This window comes from Lathamus discolor, chromosome 3, assembly GCF_037157495.1.
Source record: "Lathamus discolor isolate bLatDis1 chromosome 3, bLatDis1.hap1, whole genome shotgun sequence".
Classification (NCBI taxonomy): domain Eukaryota; kingdom Metazoa; phylum Chordata; class Aves; order Psittaciformes; family Psittacidae; genus Lathamus; species Lathamus discolor.
In genome coordinates, this window is record NC_088886.1 from 32,870,818 (window position 1) to 32,887,621 (window position 16,804).

Sequence of the window (16,804 nt, forward strand, 5' to 3'; positions counted from 1 at the left end):
AAAATGACTGCTACTGCTGAACCCAGGACACCCAAACATTTCTGGCTCCATGTTGTGGTTTAAACCCAAACCACAAAACTTGTTCACTCACTCCCCCCACTTCTTGCCCTCCCTCTGCTCCTGGAGGGACGGAGAGGAGAATCCAAAAGAATGCAACTCCCACGGGTTGAGATAAGAACAGTTTAGTAACTAAGGTATAACACAAACCACCAATAATAATAACGATAAAGAAAAATAACAAGAGGAAAGAATACAACACCTCAACACCAGCCGACCAGTAACTTGCCCCACTCCCCCCAGCCGAGCACCAACTGATACTTCGTCCAACCCTGCAGTCCCTAGCCCTTCTGGGTAACTCCCCGTTACATCCTGGGCATGACGTGCTGTGGTATGGAATACCTCTTTGGCTAGTTTGGGTCAGGTGTCCTGTCTCCGCTTCCTCCCAGCTTTCCCTCCTCCCCGGCAGAGCATGAGGCTCAGAAAGTCCTTGGCCAGACCAAACGTTTGAGCAGCAACTAAAAACATCGGCATTATCAGCAGGCCATTGTTCCCAGTCCAAAAAATCAAAACACAGCACTGCACTAGCTACTAAGAAGGAGAAAAATAACTGCTACTGCTGAACCCAGGACACTCCATCAGAATGAAAGGAGGGTATCATAAATTAGTAAACAAAGGTATCGCAAATTTCATATTTAATTAAATCAGAAAAAAATAATGAAATTTGAAGTCAGATGCAAAATTATTGCTATTTATTCCGCCATTTAAGAATTCAAACTATTTTGTCACAAAGAGTTTCATTCTTCTAAAGACATAATTACATACATTTTGACGGATCATATCTCATGGTAGCTAAATGGAGACTATTTTACTGCTTATTTGTAATAATTTAAAGCAGATTAAGTAGAAATTTACCATTTCCTCAGAATACACACATACTTTATCAGTGTACACCTGCTACTGATATATCTAAGCAACAAAATAAATGAGCTATCCTTTCATTTACTGAAAAAAACAAGAAGTCTCTGTGATTGAAGAATTATCACATAACTGTAAGAAAACACTACTTTTTCGTGAATGATTCTTCAAAGGAAGTATCGTTCAGGACAAAAACTTCTTCAAAATAAGGTTAATAAAATAAGGTTAACCTCTATTTCTAAATAATCATATTATTTGTAGATGAGAAAAAGGCTGCAGCATACTAGAATATACTATTCTGCTACTCCAGAAAAAAATCTGTAGCCATCTTTCCTTTTGAAATCTTGCATTTCCATTATTGGTTACTGGACAGTTTTCTTAAAACATTTTTAGGTCCATTTTACTACTTTGTAATATTAGTTTAAATTTTGAACTAAAATTAGTTCAATAGATAATACAGATTCTGTGTCTTTTAAAATCAGTATTATATGTGCATGGTTGGAATTAGGCTGCAATTTATGAAACTCCTGGCCACTAGTTTTACAAGAAGGTATTAAAAAATAGCTTTGTAGCTAGTATATGATCTCTGCTTATGAAATATAAATAGCATTTCCACTGTAGGAAAATACATCTTTTATATTGCTTTGGTTTTATGGTTAGTTCGCTACAGTACCCAGCCCATGGCCCAAGGAACTGCTTGCTAGCTATGACTCCTATTGTTTGACTAAATCTCATGCACGTTATGTCAACACATGGGCTCGAATCTATTCTACTCAGATTGAAATGAAAAGGATCACACTTGAACTTGTACGTCTTGAAGGCAAAACTGACCAGTGGAAGTCTAATCTTATTTGCCTCTGCCCCTTCTTGCTGTCCAAGCAGGAATACCCTGAACTACCATGTGACTGGCAGCCAAAAAGCCCTATTCAGTCATTAAACAGTGACCTTTATTCAGCAGGAATGCAGCCAAGGTTTTGCTTTTCTACACTACATACTTAAGACTAAGCTCTTTCAGTGCAGCTATCACTTCTTGTCTGGTGAAGAGAAGTAACTGCTTTTATAAAACAATGGAACTGTAAAATGCAAGTACAGAATTTCATGGTGAAGCATACTGAAATCTGAAGTTCCGTCTGTTTATTTTGGCTCTTGATTGGGAATTAAGGACTAACCTTCAAAAAATTTAACAAGTCTTTTTAACATATATTCTACACCTAACCTGACAAATATTTAGAAAGATTTATAGAATCAACTTTTCTGAATAGTCAAACTTTTATAACCTTTGGAACAGTTTCTTTTCTTCTCTGGCTTGAAGAACTCAAATCTGCATCTGAAAAAATATGTCAATTATACACTGTATAACTGAGTATCGACTAAAAAATAATACGAACAAATAAACATAGGTCTTAGTAGTTGTATGTCCCCAGGTCTTTTTGCAATTTGCTTACCAACCCAATTAATACACAGTACTTAAGAAGCTATTTCCATCTATTGTTAAAAAGCACTTAAGCAGATACTTGTGTCACTGACTTTATCTTCTATTCACTCATATGCAAACTGGATTATGTTACATCAAAGAAAAAATAAAGGAAAAACAGTCATTACTACATTATTGTTAGTAGAAACTAGTGTTTTAAGAGGCACACTGTGGGAAAAGGATCAACTGATTTGACATCTATGTCAAAAGATCCAAGACAGAAAAGAGCTAATACAGTGAGCTAACAGAACAAACAAGATACTTTTAAGAGTACCCAAAGGAACTATCCCTCTAGAATGCTAGCGTCTTGTTTAAAGAAAAAAGCATCTTCCTTGCACACCAAATTCAGTACATGTATGCCAAGAATAAAGATTGCATCTTTGGCAGATGAAGTATTTGGTAACCAATAACAAATGCCTGTGGTAATACTGATGGATTAATAAAATCATACTCTGATAAATTCAGTAACTAAGTGTGCGAAGAGGGAAACATAGGGGAAAATTCAAATAACCCCAGGCATATTTCTACCTATTAGAGCAACAAGCTTCAGGTTTGTTTTTTCAGTGGTTGAATACAAATCAAATGGCCCTATGCTTCTATAAACGTGTTGACATTCCCTAAAAAAATGCATGCATATGTCCAATTATTCACTATCCTTCATAACAAACTTACAATTTCAACATAAAAGCAATGGATATAAAATAAACTTTCTCATCACACAGTACAAAGCCACTATTAGACCAACTGTAAACAATCATTTGACTAATGCAATAAATATCCAGTGGCTTCTCCACACAGTCATGATCATCAACCAACAGAAAAAAAGACATCTGTCATGAACATTTTTGCTGAGAGCCTGTCACCTATGTAGCACTCAGCAACCAGCCTGAGATACAGTCAGAGATACAATTCTCAACATAGCTAAACCAAGGCACTTCAAATGAAGGTATTGCCGTAGGCAGTGTAACTTCTTTCCAAGACAGGTAAGTCCCACTAACACAGGCACTCACATGGCTTCAATACATACTAAAAAAATTTCCAGCCGGTCACAGCCAGTAGCTGTAATTCCATCAAATCCCAAGTATGTGCTAAATTCCTAAGTCAGAAATCTAGCTTCAGCTTTGAATTATGCCCCATTCTTTAAGTACAGTGTCAGACGAATCACTATATTCTACAAGTTAATGCTAAATTCAGGCATTAAGAAGAAGCAGTTGCTCAGTTACTGTAAGTATCATTTTTGACCCAAGCTATTTAATTTTCTCATATATAAAATTGGGGTTAAACTGCTTCCTCTTATTCCCACCTTATCTCCTCTTGCTTAGTGAGACTGCTGTAATTCGGAGGAAAACACACCTTGCATAAAATGTACAAACTACACCAATCTTGGCGTTTTATCTTAAGATTTAAAGTGATACATTATGTATGAACTTATATGTTTATGCTGTGTTTTGATTGGATCAGATGGAGTTGACATGTATTTGCTTACTTCACTTACACTGCAACTCCAGCTTGAAAAATGATGCAATGATTTTTTTCATTTTCCTGACAGTTGGCAGACAAATCTTGAAAGCAACTGAGTAATATTTAGGTCTAAAAGAAGAATTCAGGAGCTGTGTGATTCTGAACAGCAATCTGGTTAAGAAATGTTCCGATAGAAGCCAAGCTAACTTTATTTTTTTTCCCAAGAACTTGCTCCAATATAAAAATTATTTAAGGTATACAGAATGGAACAATTAGGATTGTACACAGACAATCCATGGGAATGGTTTCCACACAAACCATGATACTAATGATGTCTATGATTTCTCATTCATTCACCTTCTTTTGTTTATTGGAGCCACAGTTTCCTGGGTATTTTTGATATTTTCATAGCTGTCACAGTTCTTTAAACTGAAAACATTACATTCCAGCTACTCAAAAAGAAGCCCACAGTTTTGGATTAGTCAATTCTTGACATCTTTCCATGAACAGCACAGGAGGAAATGCAATTAGTTCTGTCCTCTAACACTTCTTCCATCTTGGAGGAATTCTTAGCAGGAAAGACATGGAGAATTTCAGGGGTACAGAGGAATGAAGTTGATTTTAGTAATACTTGACTGAACCAAGTGAAGTTGTGTTGGACAGTGCAGCTGGTTCATCAAATTTTTACCAGGGGTTCTGCAATTTCAGCTTATTTTTATTACCTAGTTTTTATCCATCAGAATTCAAGTATAGAGTCCTTCAGGCTACTTACTTTTAGGAACAAAGAACTACTGAAGAATTCCAAGCATATCTACCCTAAGCTACAGCACATAGAGAATATGGTGTCTGGCCAAACACAGTATGACTGTCTGTCAGAACACCTCATGTCTTTAACAGCAAAGTCACCTCTCTCACATCTAATGCTGAGAAAATCCCCAGATTTTTTTCCCTTTGAATGCTTTCCTGTTCACCACAATTCATACAGCATCCCCAAAGTCACTGTGCAAGTTTATATCACTAGATAAGCTCTTGTTTTTATTGCTGCTGACAATAGCTACAGAATAAAATACACATTGTTAGAAGGAAGTTTTCAGCAGGTTTATATTTACCCTCTGCTTGAACTGGATTGTATGTTCTTTCATGCAATAAGGCTAAAGGTAAGACAAAAACTCGCCTTCATGTACTTAACAGAATATGTGTTAAATCAAAACATTTCTGTGAAATATGTCAATGCGTCTTCACAGAAAAATTTGGACGTTTGTTTTTGTGCAAATTCAGTCAGATTGTCACCACAGACAACAGTTTGCACATCTCAAATACCATTGAATTGTGAGTCCCAGTAAGATGCCCAGAGAGAGGCTGATGAGTAAAGCAAAGGAAGTCATTTAAGTCCCAGAGAAAGTATTTGGCATTTGGCACATCACGCTACTACACCACCTTAGGGCAGATGAGAGGTGCTGAAACACCATGAATTGCTGCCAGCTGCAGGAGAGCAAACAGAAAAATTAAGAGCTGACCCAAGTCATCCTGCAATTTCTCAGGCCAAAACACCCATCCAGGTGCTTTATGCATGACAGAGAATCCAACAGATACTGCAGACAATTCTGATATGTCCAAAACAAGTTCAAACTACTAATCTAAAAATTCAGTATCAGCAGCAGATTTTCTCAAATATTGATACTGATCAGGTCCCCCAGTTTGGTTTTCACTGCATACACTGAGACCCGTGCTTCCATTATGTTACCTTCATCACCTTTGTCACCTATCCCTGGGTCTACATTCCTGTTTGTTGGCTGGAGGCTTGGATAATTTGTTTTCAAAGTACAAAATCATAGCATAATTTCTCTTTAAGAAGACATAAGAATTCTGTTTGCCTGTGCAGAACTACTGTCTTAGGAGGTACGGTGATGAAGAAATGGAGAAATGAAATATACCATTTTTTTAGTGAAAAACTAGCACATGTGACTGAAGACAGGAAAATTAAAAACTATATAACGAGGTATACAACACTGAAGAAAGTTAACTGGAGAAATTACCTGTTAAAACTGACACTCCAAAGTGTCACATTTTCATTAAGGAAATCATGGCATACAGCAAGAATTTCCAGTTAGCACACCATGTAGTGATACAGGTGGAGGTTGCCATATATCTGCCTGGGCATTTCAAGGATAAAGGGTTTTCCGGGCTTGCCTTGGATATGCAACATAATTGTGTGAATCAGACTTCTGTATTCTGAGTATTTCAGATTCATTCTGCATGTGCCACACAAACACTTTAACACTTTAAGTGCTGTAACTCTGACTGGAGTAATATTGTGTGTCTGCTGTTTGGAAACACTGAACAATTCTGCCAGATCCTCTAGTTATACACAGAGGAAATTTTTAAATGAGAATGGAAGATACATCAGTGGAAATCCAGATGTACAGCTGCCCTGCTGAAGAGGTCTCTGGGATGCCTAAGCACAATGCCACACAGCTTTTTCAAGAACAATCTGATACTGAAAAGGGCATGTTGTAGTTGGAACAACACATGAATGTGGAAGTACTCTGCTACAGCTATGCCAGTAATAACACACTGGCAGAAAATTTCTGGTAAATCTCTGCAGCATAGACATGTGGTACATGGTTTGTGAAAGTGTTTCCAATTCATATTATGGGGATTGCATCCCTGCCAAAACTACAACAGATGCTTAAATGAAATGCAAAGAAATTTCAAGCTGGTTGGCTACAATGAGATTTTGAACTCTGTCAGGAAAGAGCATTAATACTGTTCTTGACAATATTATTCTACTGATTAAAAATTTGCACTCTCAGTCTTTGGCACTGTAAGGGTTTGCCCCCTTCATGCTAATTTAGATACGTTGTGTTATCTTACTGTGTTTAATAAATTTGATATTTCATCAATTTATTGTAATCTTATATATCAGTTTTATATATTTTATAATTTTATATATAACCATACATTTTGCTTTTGCAGTACAGAAGCACAAAAAAAAAAAAAAAAAAAAAGCTCATTCATAGATACCATGCAGGAGGATGAAAATATTCAGCAGAAGTAGCATATTCACCAAACCACAGATGTCAATTTTTAGAGAAATTACAGAGAAAGAAACTATCAACGTTATGGATATCATTGCATTGTTGAGATGAATAGGTATTCCCTATGTTTGTATTAGAGAATTAATGGGACTAGACTACGGGTAAGTGGGAATATATATCATTCCCATGCTTCAAATGAACCTGTTAGAGCATTCCTAAAACCAACATTCCTCTGCTGTACCTTATCTATGGTCAAAATGTGAATCTCATCTAGCATCAGCCCTGCAGTCCAGTACTTTTATTTCATTTGCTCAAGAAAAGAATCTGCCTGTTATCTTCCTGGAAGTGCTTATCTTTTTAAAAACTGGAAAAAACACTGTGCGTTATATAAAAGGCTCCTTATTTCCCCTAAAAATGGAAACACTTCTCCCTATTGCTGTTTTATTTAATGTTTAGAAGTTAATTCCATTATGGTTGTTAGCTCTACTTTATGCAGCTCCATAACTGAAGTGTAGAATAATGAAGATCACTAACAATTTTCTCAAGAGTTATCTGTCAGCGCCCATAACTCACTATAAAACCAATTATGTCACTTCTGGCATACCTTTCAACACTTTGGTGCCTGCCAAAGTAAAAAATCAATAAAAGTTTATTATTATTCCATGCCTGATATTGGTTAAGTGGCTCCAGTGGCACTCCCTGTTGGGGGACTGCCATTAAAGATTTTAGAACTACATAATCTGAGCCTTATTAGGCTACTCTAGTGAGCATACTTCTTAAGTATTTTCAAAATTGTTAATAACTCCAACTGACCAGTTACCATGAAAAACTGTGCTGAATAACACTGGTGAACCTTTTTGAAGAACAGCACATACTTTTCCAATTATGCATTTGATAACAATGGAGTTTCATCTGACTTCTCCTAGTCTGACGGGAAAATCCATTCTTTGTCACACAGACACACATTTCTCCATTTTAACACTTGCTATAGGTATTATAAAACACATTTGAAATTATAAGGTCTGTAAATCTCACATGAGATACCGCTAAATTTTGTACTGCAACACTCAGCTGTAAGGAATGCCTTTGTTCTTCTCAGCTGGTCACTAAAGGAACTGAGACTGCAATTTTGAAAGCAAAGTCTCTCACCTAAGCAGCTGTAAAATACATACTTCTACATATGGAAAATGGATTTTTTTTAGTGCTATGAGACTTCACATTTTCTTGCCTGTTTAAGCATAATTTTATTTGATCATTAAGATTTGCCAAAGGAAATAAAATACAAGGATTATTAATGGAAGCAAAAATTATTGTTAAAAGTTATTTACTGAACATGGATGCTATAGTCAAATTAACAATCACTGAAGCAGAAGGAATTACATTAATATATGAGCACATCATAGAACTTCCTGGGTCTAATCCTAATCTCACACCAGCCCCTCTAAACATCCAGCAGAATGTTACTCAGTCAACAATAAGATGACAACTACAGACCTACAATATGGTGGATTTATTTTCCAAGATTTGTACCTCCAAAATGTCACAGGTCTTTTCTCAACTTGAGCTTCCTACAATTTTAACTTCTACAATCTAATATAATGGAAAACTTGATAAATTTCAAAGATTTTCATAGTCTTCCATGTCATTATAACTCATAACAGTGTTTTGTACTACTCTAGTTCTGTAAAAAAGGGTTTGAATATTTGATATTTGGATAAATAATGCTAAAATAACCAGATATTTATGTAAATAAGGCAGTTTGGAATATGACACTTTCATTTTGTCAAAAATTTTAATAAAATACGTTTGGTCTCAAATAAGAATAAAAAGTTACAGTTTCAAATATTTTCATTAACCATTTCTAAATAAAAGAAAAAATAAAACAATAAAATTACTGTTTAATTCATTATATTTGAATATTTTTTAGCATGAAAAAGTTCTGTGTGAAAAGTCTTTTGAAATTAAAAGTTAAAATTTCAGAAGCAGTTATGATACCTATTTTACTTGCAATTGCAATGGAGCATGTACAGTCAATAGGCATTTATTTGTTAAGGCGCATTAACTTTCAACTGAGGAGTCTAAATTCTCTAACTATGAGCTACCCTCTCACTATGGATTATTATTTTTTTTCAAGTATGAGTAATTTAATATAAAACTAGAGATTTACAACCTTTTGAAGATACAACTTGGCTTCATCTGTTCACAGTGCCACAACGAACATATGAAGGTTTCAGATTAAAGAATAGCATCTAGAGTGCTTCGTTTTAACTAAATAAGTTATAGCATTAAATAAGTTATAGCATTTCCTTTAAATCCCATATCCAGTTAATATTTTTACTTTAAAGACTCCAGTAAGAAACTAAGTCTTGATCACTCAAACTGTAAAGTTTTCAAGGTGCTCAGAGAATTGCATCAGAATTTCTGTAGTTTCATGAATATAAAAATGGTTTTCCTTTTAGCTTGCTTATAAAACCCAACAAAATTCTGTTTTCAAAGATACAAGATGAAATGGTATTTCAGGATATATAACATTTCTGTATTTCATCTACTTCTCTCACTCAAATAAAAATGTATCTTATTTAATTTCACCTGTATGAGCTCAAAGACAACCATCAGGCATATACAGTAACTGATAAATAGAAAAACTGTTTTTAACAATGCACTTTTTACTAGAACCAAAAATTGTGGAAGCAGAAAGCATCATGCATCATTCATGTGCACAGTATAATACCTAGAATTCTACTTGCACTCATACACTGACCAGGGATAACCAATCAACTGAACTGTGCAAATTAGATACTGTTTAAAATATTTTTACCTCCATGTAACTCAAATTTCCTTTCTTTTAATACTTACAGATGTTTTCATTAAAGCCAATCTGATATTTTTTTTTTCTTCTCAAAGAAAAAAACCACATTAATTTATCTCCACTTCCCCTCCTTAAAGGGCTCACATTGAGAATTATTATGTGCACAGCATACACAGGACGTATTTAGACTTTTGATAATGGAGACAGAAAAACCACCACCATGACCAATGTCCCAGGTTGCCCAAATCACGGAAACCAGTCTCAGTTTAAAAAAGAAAATTTCTAAAATAAGAATTCAGACTATGTATGCAGCAGCTTGTCTGCACTAACATGCAGCCACTAGAATCAAACATAGGGCTGAAAGATCTTACCAAGGAGAAGGTTGATATGACATCACCTCAGGTATGAAGCTGGATAATTACAACATAAAGCTATACCATGGCTTTATGTAAAATACTGTATACATTTCTGGACATTTCACATTGGAAATGCTTTCAGATTGGAACAGATGGCAAACACTAGGATAAAGGAGGGACAAAGGGAAGCCCATTTTGCAGGAGAAGAGAAGGACAATGCTGGCTCAGACACTCTGAGAAGGGGGAGTAGAGAGAACCACAAGCTAACAACTAACTAGAAAAAAGCATAAACAACAGATGAAATTTGGAAAGTTTTTGCTCTTCAAGCTACTCAGAAACTACTTCAAGATAATTAAGCTAGGGTAAAGATGACAAAACTACCAGCTAAGGGCCTCACTGCACTGTTGCATATACTATTCATCTTTATAACAGCATCCTGGGCTACAGTCTGAAAAGTAAAACAGAAATACAGTCATATCCTAATGCAATTTTCATCAAGTTTTGTCAAAGAAAATTGTAATGCTCAACGACCGCACTTAAAATAATGTGTAATGATTTAAACAGGACCAAAATGCTTCAAGTCATCCATCTAATAATTTTTTTTCTCTGCTCATCAACATTATAAAGCAAATACAAAAATATAGATGATTCGGATTATATATGGCCCATCACACACTAGTTAATTAACCACAAATAAATACTGCAGTAAATAATCACACAACTAGTTCCCTCAGTCTTTGGGAAGAAATTTGGTGAATGTTTTCACTCACTTTGGCACCAAGAATGGCTTAAAATGCTATCAATTCCATTTAAAGGGCTTCAGAGAAGACTCTTGTCTTACGGTTGCTCCTTAACTGTCAGTATCTGCAAGCTTCAAAACGATGTCTAGGAATACGCCTTTAATTTTTTTAAATAAAACCCATGACAAACAAACCAACCCCTAAAACCCCCAAGATCAGTCACTGCCTATTTTGCCAAAGATGTTAATCCACCTACATGCTAAATCTGCATGCCTGATCTTTGTGAATTTATTTTTATTATTGCCATAAGAAATGTTTCAACTGTAGCTGCTTTCCCACGAGAAGTAGCTCCAAATAAGTAGCCCTGAAATCTGTTTGTGAGGTCTACAAAGCTCAGGTTTATAAGAAATCCAGGTACAGGTGCACATATCCATTAAGCTTGACTCAGCTGCAGTCATGTGTCTTTACAGAAATCGGGCTTGCTGATTGGATAGAGTAAAGAAAGAGCAGTCTAGAGCAAGGAGTATTAATAAATAACACAGAGGAAGTATTATATTGGAGTGACAAGAGGGGAGTCAGAACACATTAACTCTGGAAACATCCCCTCTGTAGAGCATTCTCCAGATTCCTGGGATGGCCACCCCTTCATCCCACGTGAGCATCCCAATGACAGCTGATGAAGTGCATGTGAAGGTGACCTCAGAGAGCCCTCTTCACTGACAAAATCAACAGCAACATACCTGCTACTTCCTGCCATCTAGTGAGGTTTAATGCCCTGCACTCATGCCAGGAAGTGTAATATGAACCATGCAAAATATAACTGATTCACAGAAAATGAAGCACTTGCAAATAAAAGGGTTTTGCTCACACAAGTTGACCAATATAACAGTATTTTCCAAAGATGAATCTGAATTAAAAAAACCTCCACAAATTTTAACTACATTCAAAGTATATACAAGAACAAAATATATTATCTTCCAAAACTATAAACAAATTCAAATTTGGCTACGTAAAGGAAAGCATGTATAAATGAGATCTCAGTTTCTGTTACCTTTGCAATGGTCTCATGCAGGCTGAAGGAGGGATCCAGTTCTTCAGTTTTTGTTGTATGTACAGGAAAAAGAGCTTCGGAAAGAAAGCTAGAATTCTGCGAGAAAGAAATAAGAAGCCTTTTAGGATTCCACATTGATTTTCTTTTGAATTCTTACTGGATTTTGTTGAGAGATTGAAAAACCCTTCAAATTGTTCTTAAGTTTTGCCAATTATAAAACGTATTTCACTGATATAATTAACTGATTCCAATTCCCTGAAACAGGAAAAAACCCCTAAGTCTTATGACTTTATTTCTTGAATGGCAGTTGTCTTTGTAACTATGCTTCCCAAAGCAGCTAAAAATTTTGTCTTGAGGGAGAAAAAATATCCACACATTTCATTTGGAGCTAGGCAGGAATCAGACATTTTATTTTATGATTTGGTCTTCAGAAGAAATGTAACACATTAATCAAAGAATATACTTTTATCTTATCCAATCATTCTACTTCTGTACACAGTAATACAATCTACATAATATGGAGGTTTGGTGAATTCCCTAGAATTATATTTTTCAGCTTGACCACTCTTTTTGTAACTAGGCTATCTTAACGTATTCTTTTGTACAAGATGTTTGCTTCTTCTTGTACTGTAAGAAAGCAAGAAGTTAGGTTGCATATTTGCTGTTACAAGGCAACAACAAACTGAAACCCAGGTGTGAACTGAAAAAACGTAAAACAATTTTAAGAAACCCCAAACAACAAACCTCAGAGGTGCACAAACCAGAAATTATTTTAAACATATATTCCTGATCTTGGTATAATAAAGCAACTGAACTAAAAAGAAAAACCTTTCTTTACATTGCCTTCCATTGCACACCTAGTTTTGTTTTTTAGACTTGACCTGAAATACCTGTCTCAGAAAAGCTAGGAACCTAGTGCCCATCTAATACCCACCTGATATAAAATAAGTGTAGAGGTACATCTGGACAGACTAAGATGCTTGATTTGGTAAGCATACTTTGAATACACTGTTCACAAACAGCAATGGGTTCAGTACAAAAGCACAGAAAACATAGCCAAAGTTATTTCAGTGATTGGACGGAGTATGTGCCAGTGCATGAGTATCATGCCATTCTAAAATATACTAGCTTTTAACAGTTTGTTGTGGTTTAAACCGATCCACACAGCTTGTCCACTCACCCCCCCCCCCCCGACCTTCCCCGCTCCCGCAGGGATGGGGAGGAGAATCAAGAGAATGTAACTCCCATGGGTTGAGATAAGAACAGCCCAGCAACTAAGGTATAACACAAATCACTGCTGCTACCACCAATGATAGTACTGATAAGAGAAAATAACAAGAGAAGAGAATACCATACCGCCGCCGAACGAGTTCGACCCCCCCCACCCCCCCTGAAGAGAGACCGTGCCCTTCTGGGTAACTCCCAGTTACCCCCCTGGGCATGATGTGCTGTGGTATGGAATACCTCTTTGGCTAGTTTGGGTCAGGTGTCCTGTCTCTGCTTCCTCCCGGCCTCCCCTCGTCCCTGGCAGAGCATGAGACTCACAAAGTCCTTGGGCAGAATAAACATTACTTAACAACAATTAAAAACAATCGGTGTTATCAGCTCTCTTCCCAGGCTGGAAGTCAAAACACAGAGCTTGCACCAGTTACTAAGGAGCAAAACAGCTCCTGGTAAACCCAGGACAGTATCCACCCCTTATTCCATACCATTCACGTCATGCTCAGATCCCACATTTTCAATATACCATCTCACATATATATAATATATATGTGTGTATATATATATATATAATATATATGTGTGTATATATATATATATATATCCACACACACACACAAACAAAGAAATCATTTCTTAGTGAATGGACCAATCCCTATAATGCTGTCGAGTCCATTCGGTCCATGATGTCAGGTTCCATCCCTTGTAACAGTCTTTCAGGGCAGGAAAGGCTGTGTGCAGCATTGGATCGTTGCCTGCTGATGCTGATTGTTCCTGCAGAACACTGCTGAAGTTCACTGCAGAACTTGTCTGGTTCTATCAGAATTCATTCTCTGTTGGGATGATGGTTAGAGGGAAGTCAGGGCCAGTCGCTGGTGACCTGAAGACATCTAGTTGATGGGCTATAAAAGTATTACACAGCAGGCAACAGCACACAATTAAGTTCATTGGCTGTTTTCCCCTAAAATCAAATCCCCTTGAGGTACACATCGGACTTCCCCATCTTCCCACATTACCCACCAAGGATATCTGGGTCCCTGAGCAAAAGCAATAACACGAGTGGGTTTGCCTTTACCTGAAGCAGGAATAACCCAGACTGTCTTCCCCAGCAAATTCTTCAAGTGCACCATAGGATCTTTGTCCCCCTCTACAATATGTAAAAGTTCTGACTGGGCTGGGCCAGCTCTATTGACCGATCCTCTAGTATTAACCAACCAGGTGGCCTTTGGTAGGTGTGCATCCCAATGCTTGAAAGTTCCCCCACCCATTGCTCTCAGTGTGGTTTTTAACAGCCCATTGTACCGTTTGATTTTCCCAGAGGCTGATGCATGGCAGGGGATGTGATATACCCACTCAATGCCATGCTCTTTGGCCCAAGTGTCTATAAGGTTATTCCGGAAATGAGTCCCATTGTCTGACTCAATTCTCTCTGGGGTGCTGTGTTGCCACAAAATCTGTTTCTTAAGGCCTAGGATAGTGCTCCGGACAGTGGCGTGGGGCAGGGCGTATGTTTCAAGCCATCCGGTGATTGCTTCCACCATAGTAAGCACATGGCGCTTGCCTTGGCGCGTTGGTGGGAGTGTGATACAGTCAATCTGCCAGGCCTCCCCATATTCGTACTTCAGCCATCGTCCTCCATACCAAAGAGGCTTTAACCGTTTGGCTTGCTTAATTGCAGCACATGTTTCACAGTCATGAATAATCTGGGCAATAGTGTCCATTGTTAAGTCCACCCTTCAGTCACTGGCCCATCTATATGTTGCATCTCTGCCCTGATGGCCTGAAGTGTCATGGGCCCACCGGGCCAAAAATAATTCACCTTTATGTTGCCAATCTAAGTCCACTTCAATCTTAGCAGCTTTATCCACTTGTTGGTTGTTCTGGTGTCCCTCAGTGGCCCGACTCTTGGGTACATGTGCATCTACATGGCGTACCTTCACCACCAGGTTCTGCACCCGGGCAGCGATATCTTGCCACAGTGCAACAGCCCAGATGGGTTTACCTCTGTGTTGCCAGTTGCTTCGCTTCCATTGCTGCAACCACCCCCACAGGGCATTTGCCACCATCCATGAGTCAGTGTAGAGATAAAGTACTGGCCACTTTTCTCATTCAGCAATGGCCAGGGCCAGCTGGATGGCTTTCACCTCAGCAACCCGACTCGATTCGCCCTCTCCTTCAGCAGTTTCTGCAACTTGTTGCCGAGGACTCCATACGGCTGCCTTCCATCTCCGATGCTTTCCCACAATACGGCAGGACCCATCAGTAAACAAGGCATATTGTCTTTCACTTTCTGACAGTTTGTTATATGGTGGGGCCTCTTCAGCACGCATCACCTCCTCCTCTGGTGACATTCCAAAATCTTTGCCCTCTGGCCAGTCCATGATGACTTCTAGAATGCCTGGACGACTGGGATTTCCTATTCGAGCTTGTTGTGTAATTAGTGCAGTCCATTTACTCCATGTAGCATCAGTTGCGTGATGCGTAGAGGAGACCCTGCCTTTGAACATCCAGCCCAGTACGGGCAGCCGGGGTGCCAGGAGGAGCTGTGCTTCAGTGCCAATCACTTCCGAAGAAGCTTGAACCCCTTCACAGGCTGCCAGTATCTCTTTCTCAGTTGGGGTATAGCTGGCCTCAGATCCTTTATACCCCCGACTCCAAAAGCAGATGGGTCGACCTCGAGTCTCCCTGGAGCTTTCTGCCAGAGGCTCCAGGTAGGACCATTTTCCCCAGCTGCAGTGTACAGTACATTTTTAACATCTGGCCCTATCCAGACTGGTCTGAGGGCTACTGCATGAACTATCTTGCGTTTAACTTGCTCAAAGGCTTGTTGTTGCTCAGGACCCCATTTAAAATCATTCTTCTTCCGGGTCACATGATAGAGAGGGCTTACAATCGAACTGTAACTTGGGATATGCATTCTCCAGAACCCCACAGCACCCAAGAAAGCTTGTGTTTCTTTCTTCTTAGTTGGTGGAGACATTGCTGTTATCTTGTTGATCACATCTGTGGGGATCTGTCTACGTCCATCTTGCCACTTTATTCCCAAAAATTGAATCTCCTGTGCAGGTCTCTTGACCTTACTCCGTTTTATGGCAAAACCGTCTTTCAGCAGGATTTGGATTATTTTCCTCCCTTTCTCAAAGACTTCTTCCGCTGTATTGCCCCACACGATAATGTCATCAATGTATTGCAGGTATTCTGGAGCTTGCCCCTGTTCCAGTGCAGTCTGGATCAATCCATGGCAAATGGTAGGGCTGTGTTTCCACCCCTGGGGCAGTCGGTTCCAAGTGAATTGGACACCCCTCCAAGTAAAAGCAAACTGTGGCCTGCACTCTGCTGCCAAAGGAACTGAGAAAGAGCTTGCACCAGTTACTAAGAAGGAGCAAAACGGCTCCTGGTAAACCCAGGACACAGTTCTACGAAACATACTTGTCAAACTGAACTCTGATGTAGAAACATCATCCATGATGCAGAGATGCATCCACTGCATTTACTTACCTCCTGAAGAGGAACAAAACAACACCTCAAGCCTTCTGCCAAACTCTGATTAGCCCTAGGCAACTAAGTTCAGCATCTCCTTTTAGATGATCTAAGTCTCTCCTTGTCCATTAATCTTATTCTGGGTTTTTATTTTAATTTTGGATGCCAGAACCTAAATATATTATTGTTTAGATAATACCCTAAGTTCCTCTACTGTATTTCATATTTAGTGTACAATGCATTGCGTGCCACACAGAAT

The 16,804-nt window shown here is 38.3% G+C and overlaps 1 protein-coding gene across 16 annotated transcripts in view; it reads right to left on the bottom strand.

The window, feature by feature from the left end:
• The window catches only part of NAALADL2 (N-acetylated alpha-linked acidic dipeptidase like 2), a 672,041-nt gene that overhangs the window by 232,181 nt on the left and 423,056 nt on the right, over positions 1–16,804 (bottom strand). For all 16 annotated transcript variants that reach the window (XR_010611523.1, XM_065674560.1, XM_065674551.1 and 13 more), the window contains one exon: positions 11,845–11,940. Coding sequence is in view for 15 of the 16 variants with exons in the window: in XM_065674560.1 (XP_065530632.1) it covers positions 11,845–11,940 (96 nt within the window). In the remaining variant the exon portion in view is untranslated. The remainder of the gene's footprint in view (positions 1–11,844; positions 11,941–16,804) is intronic.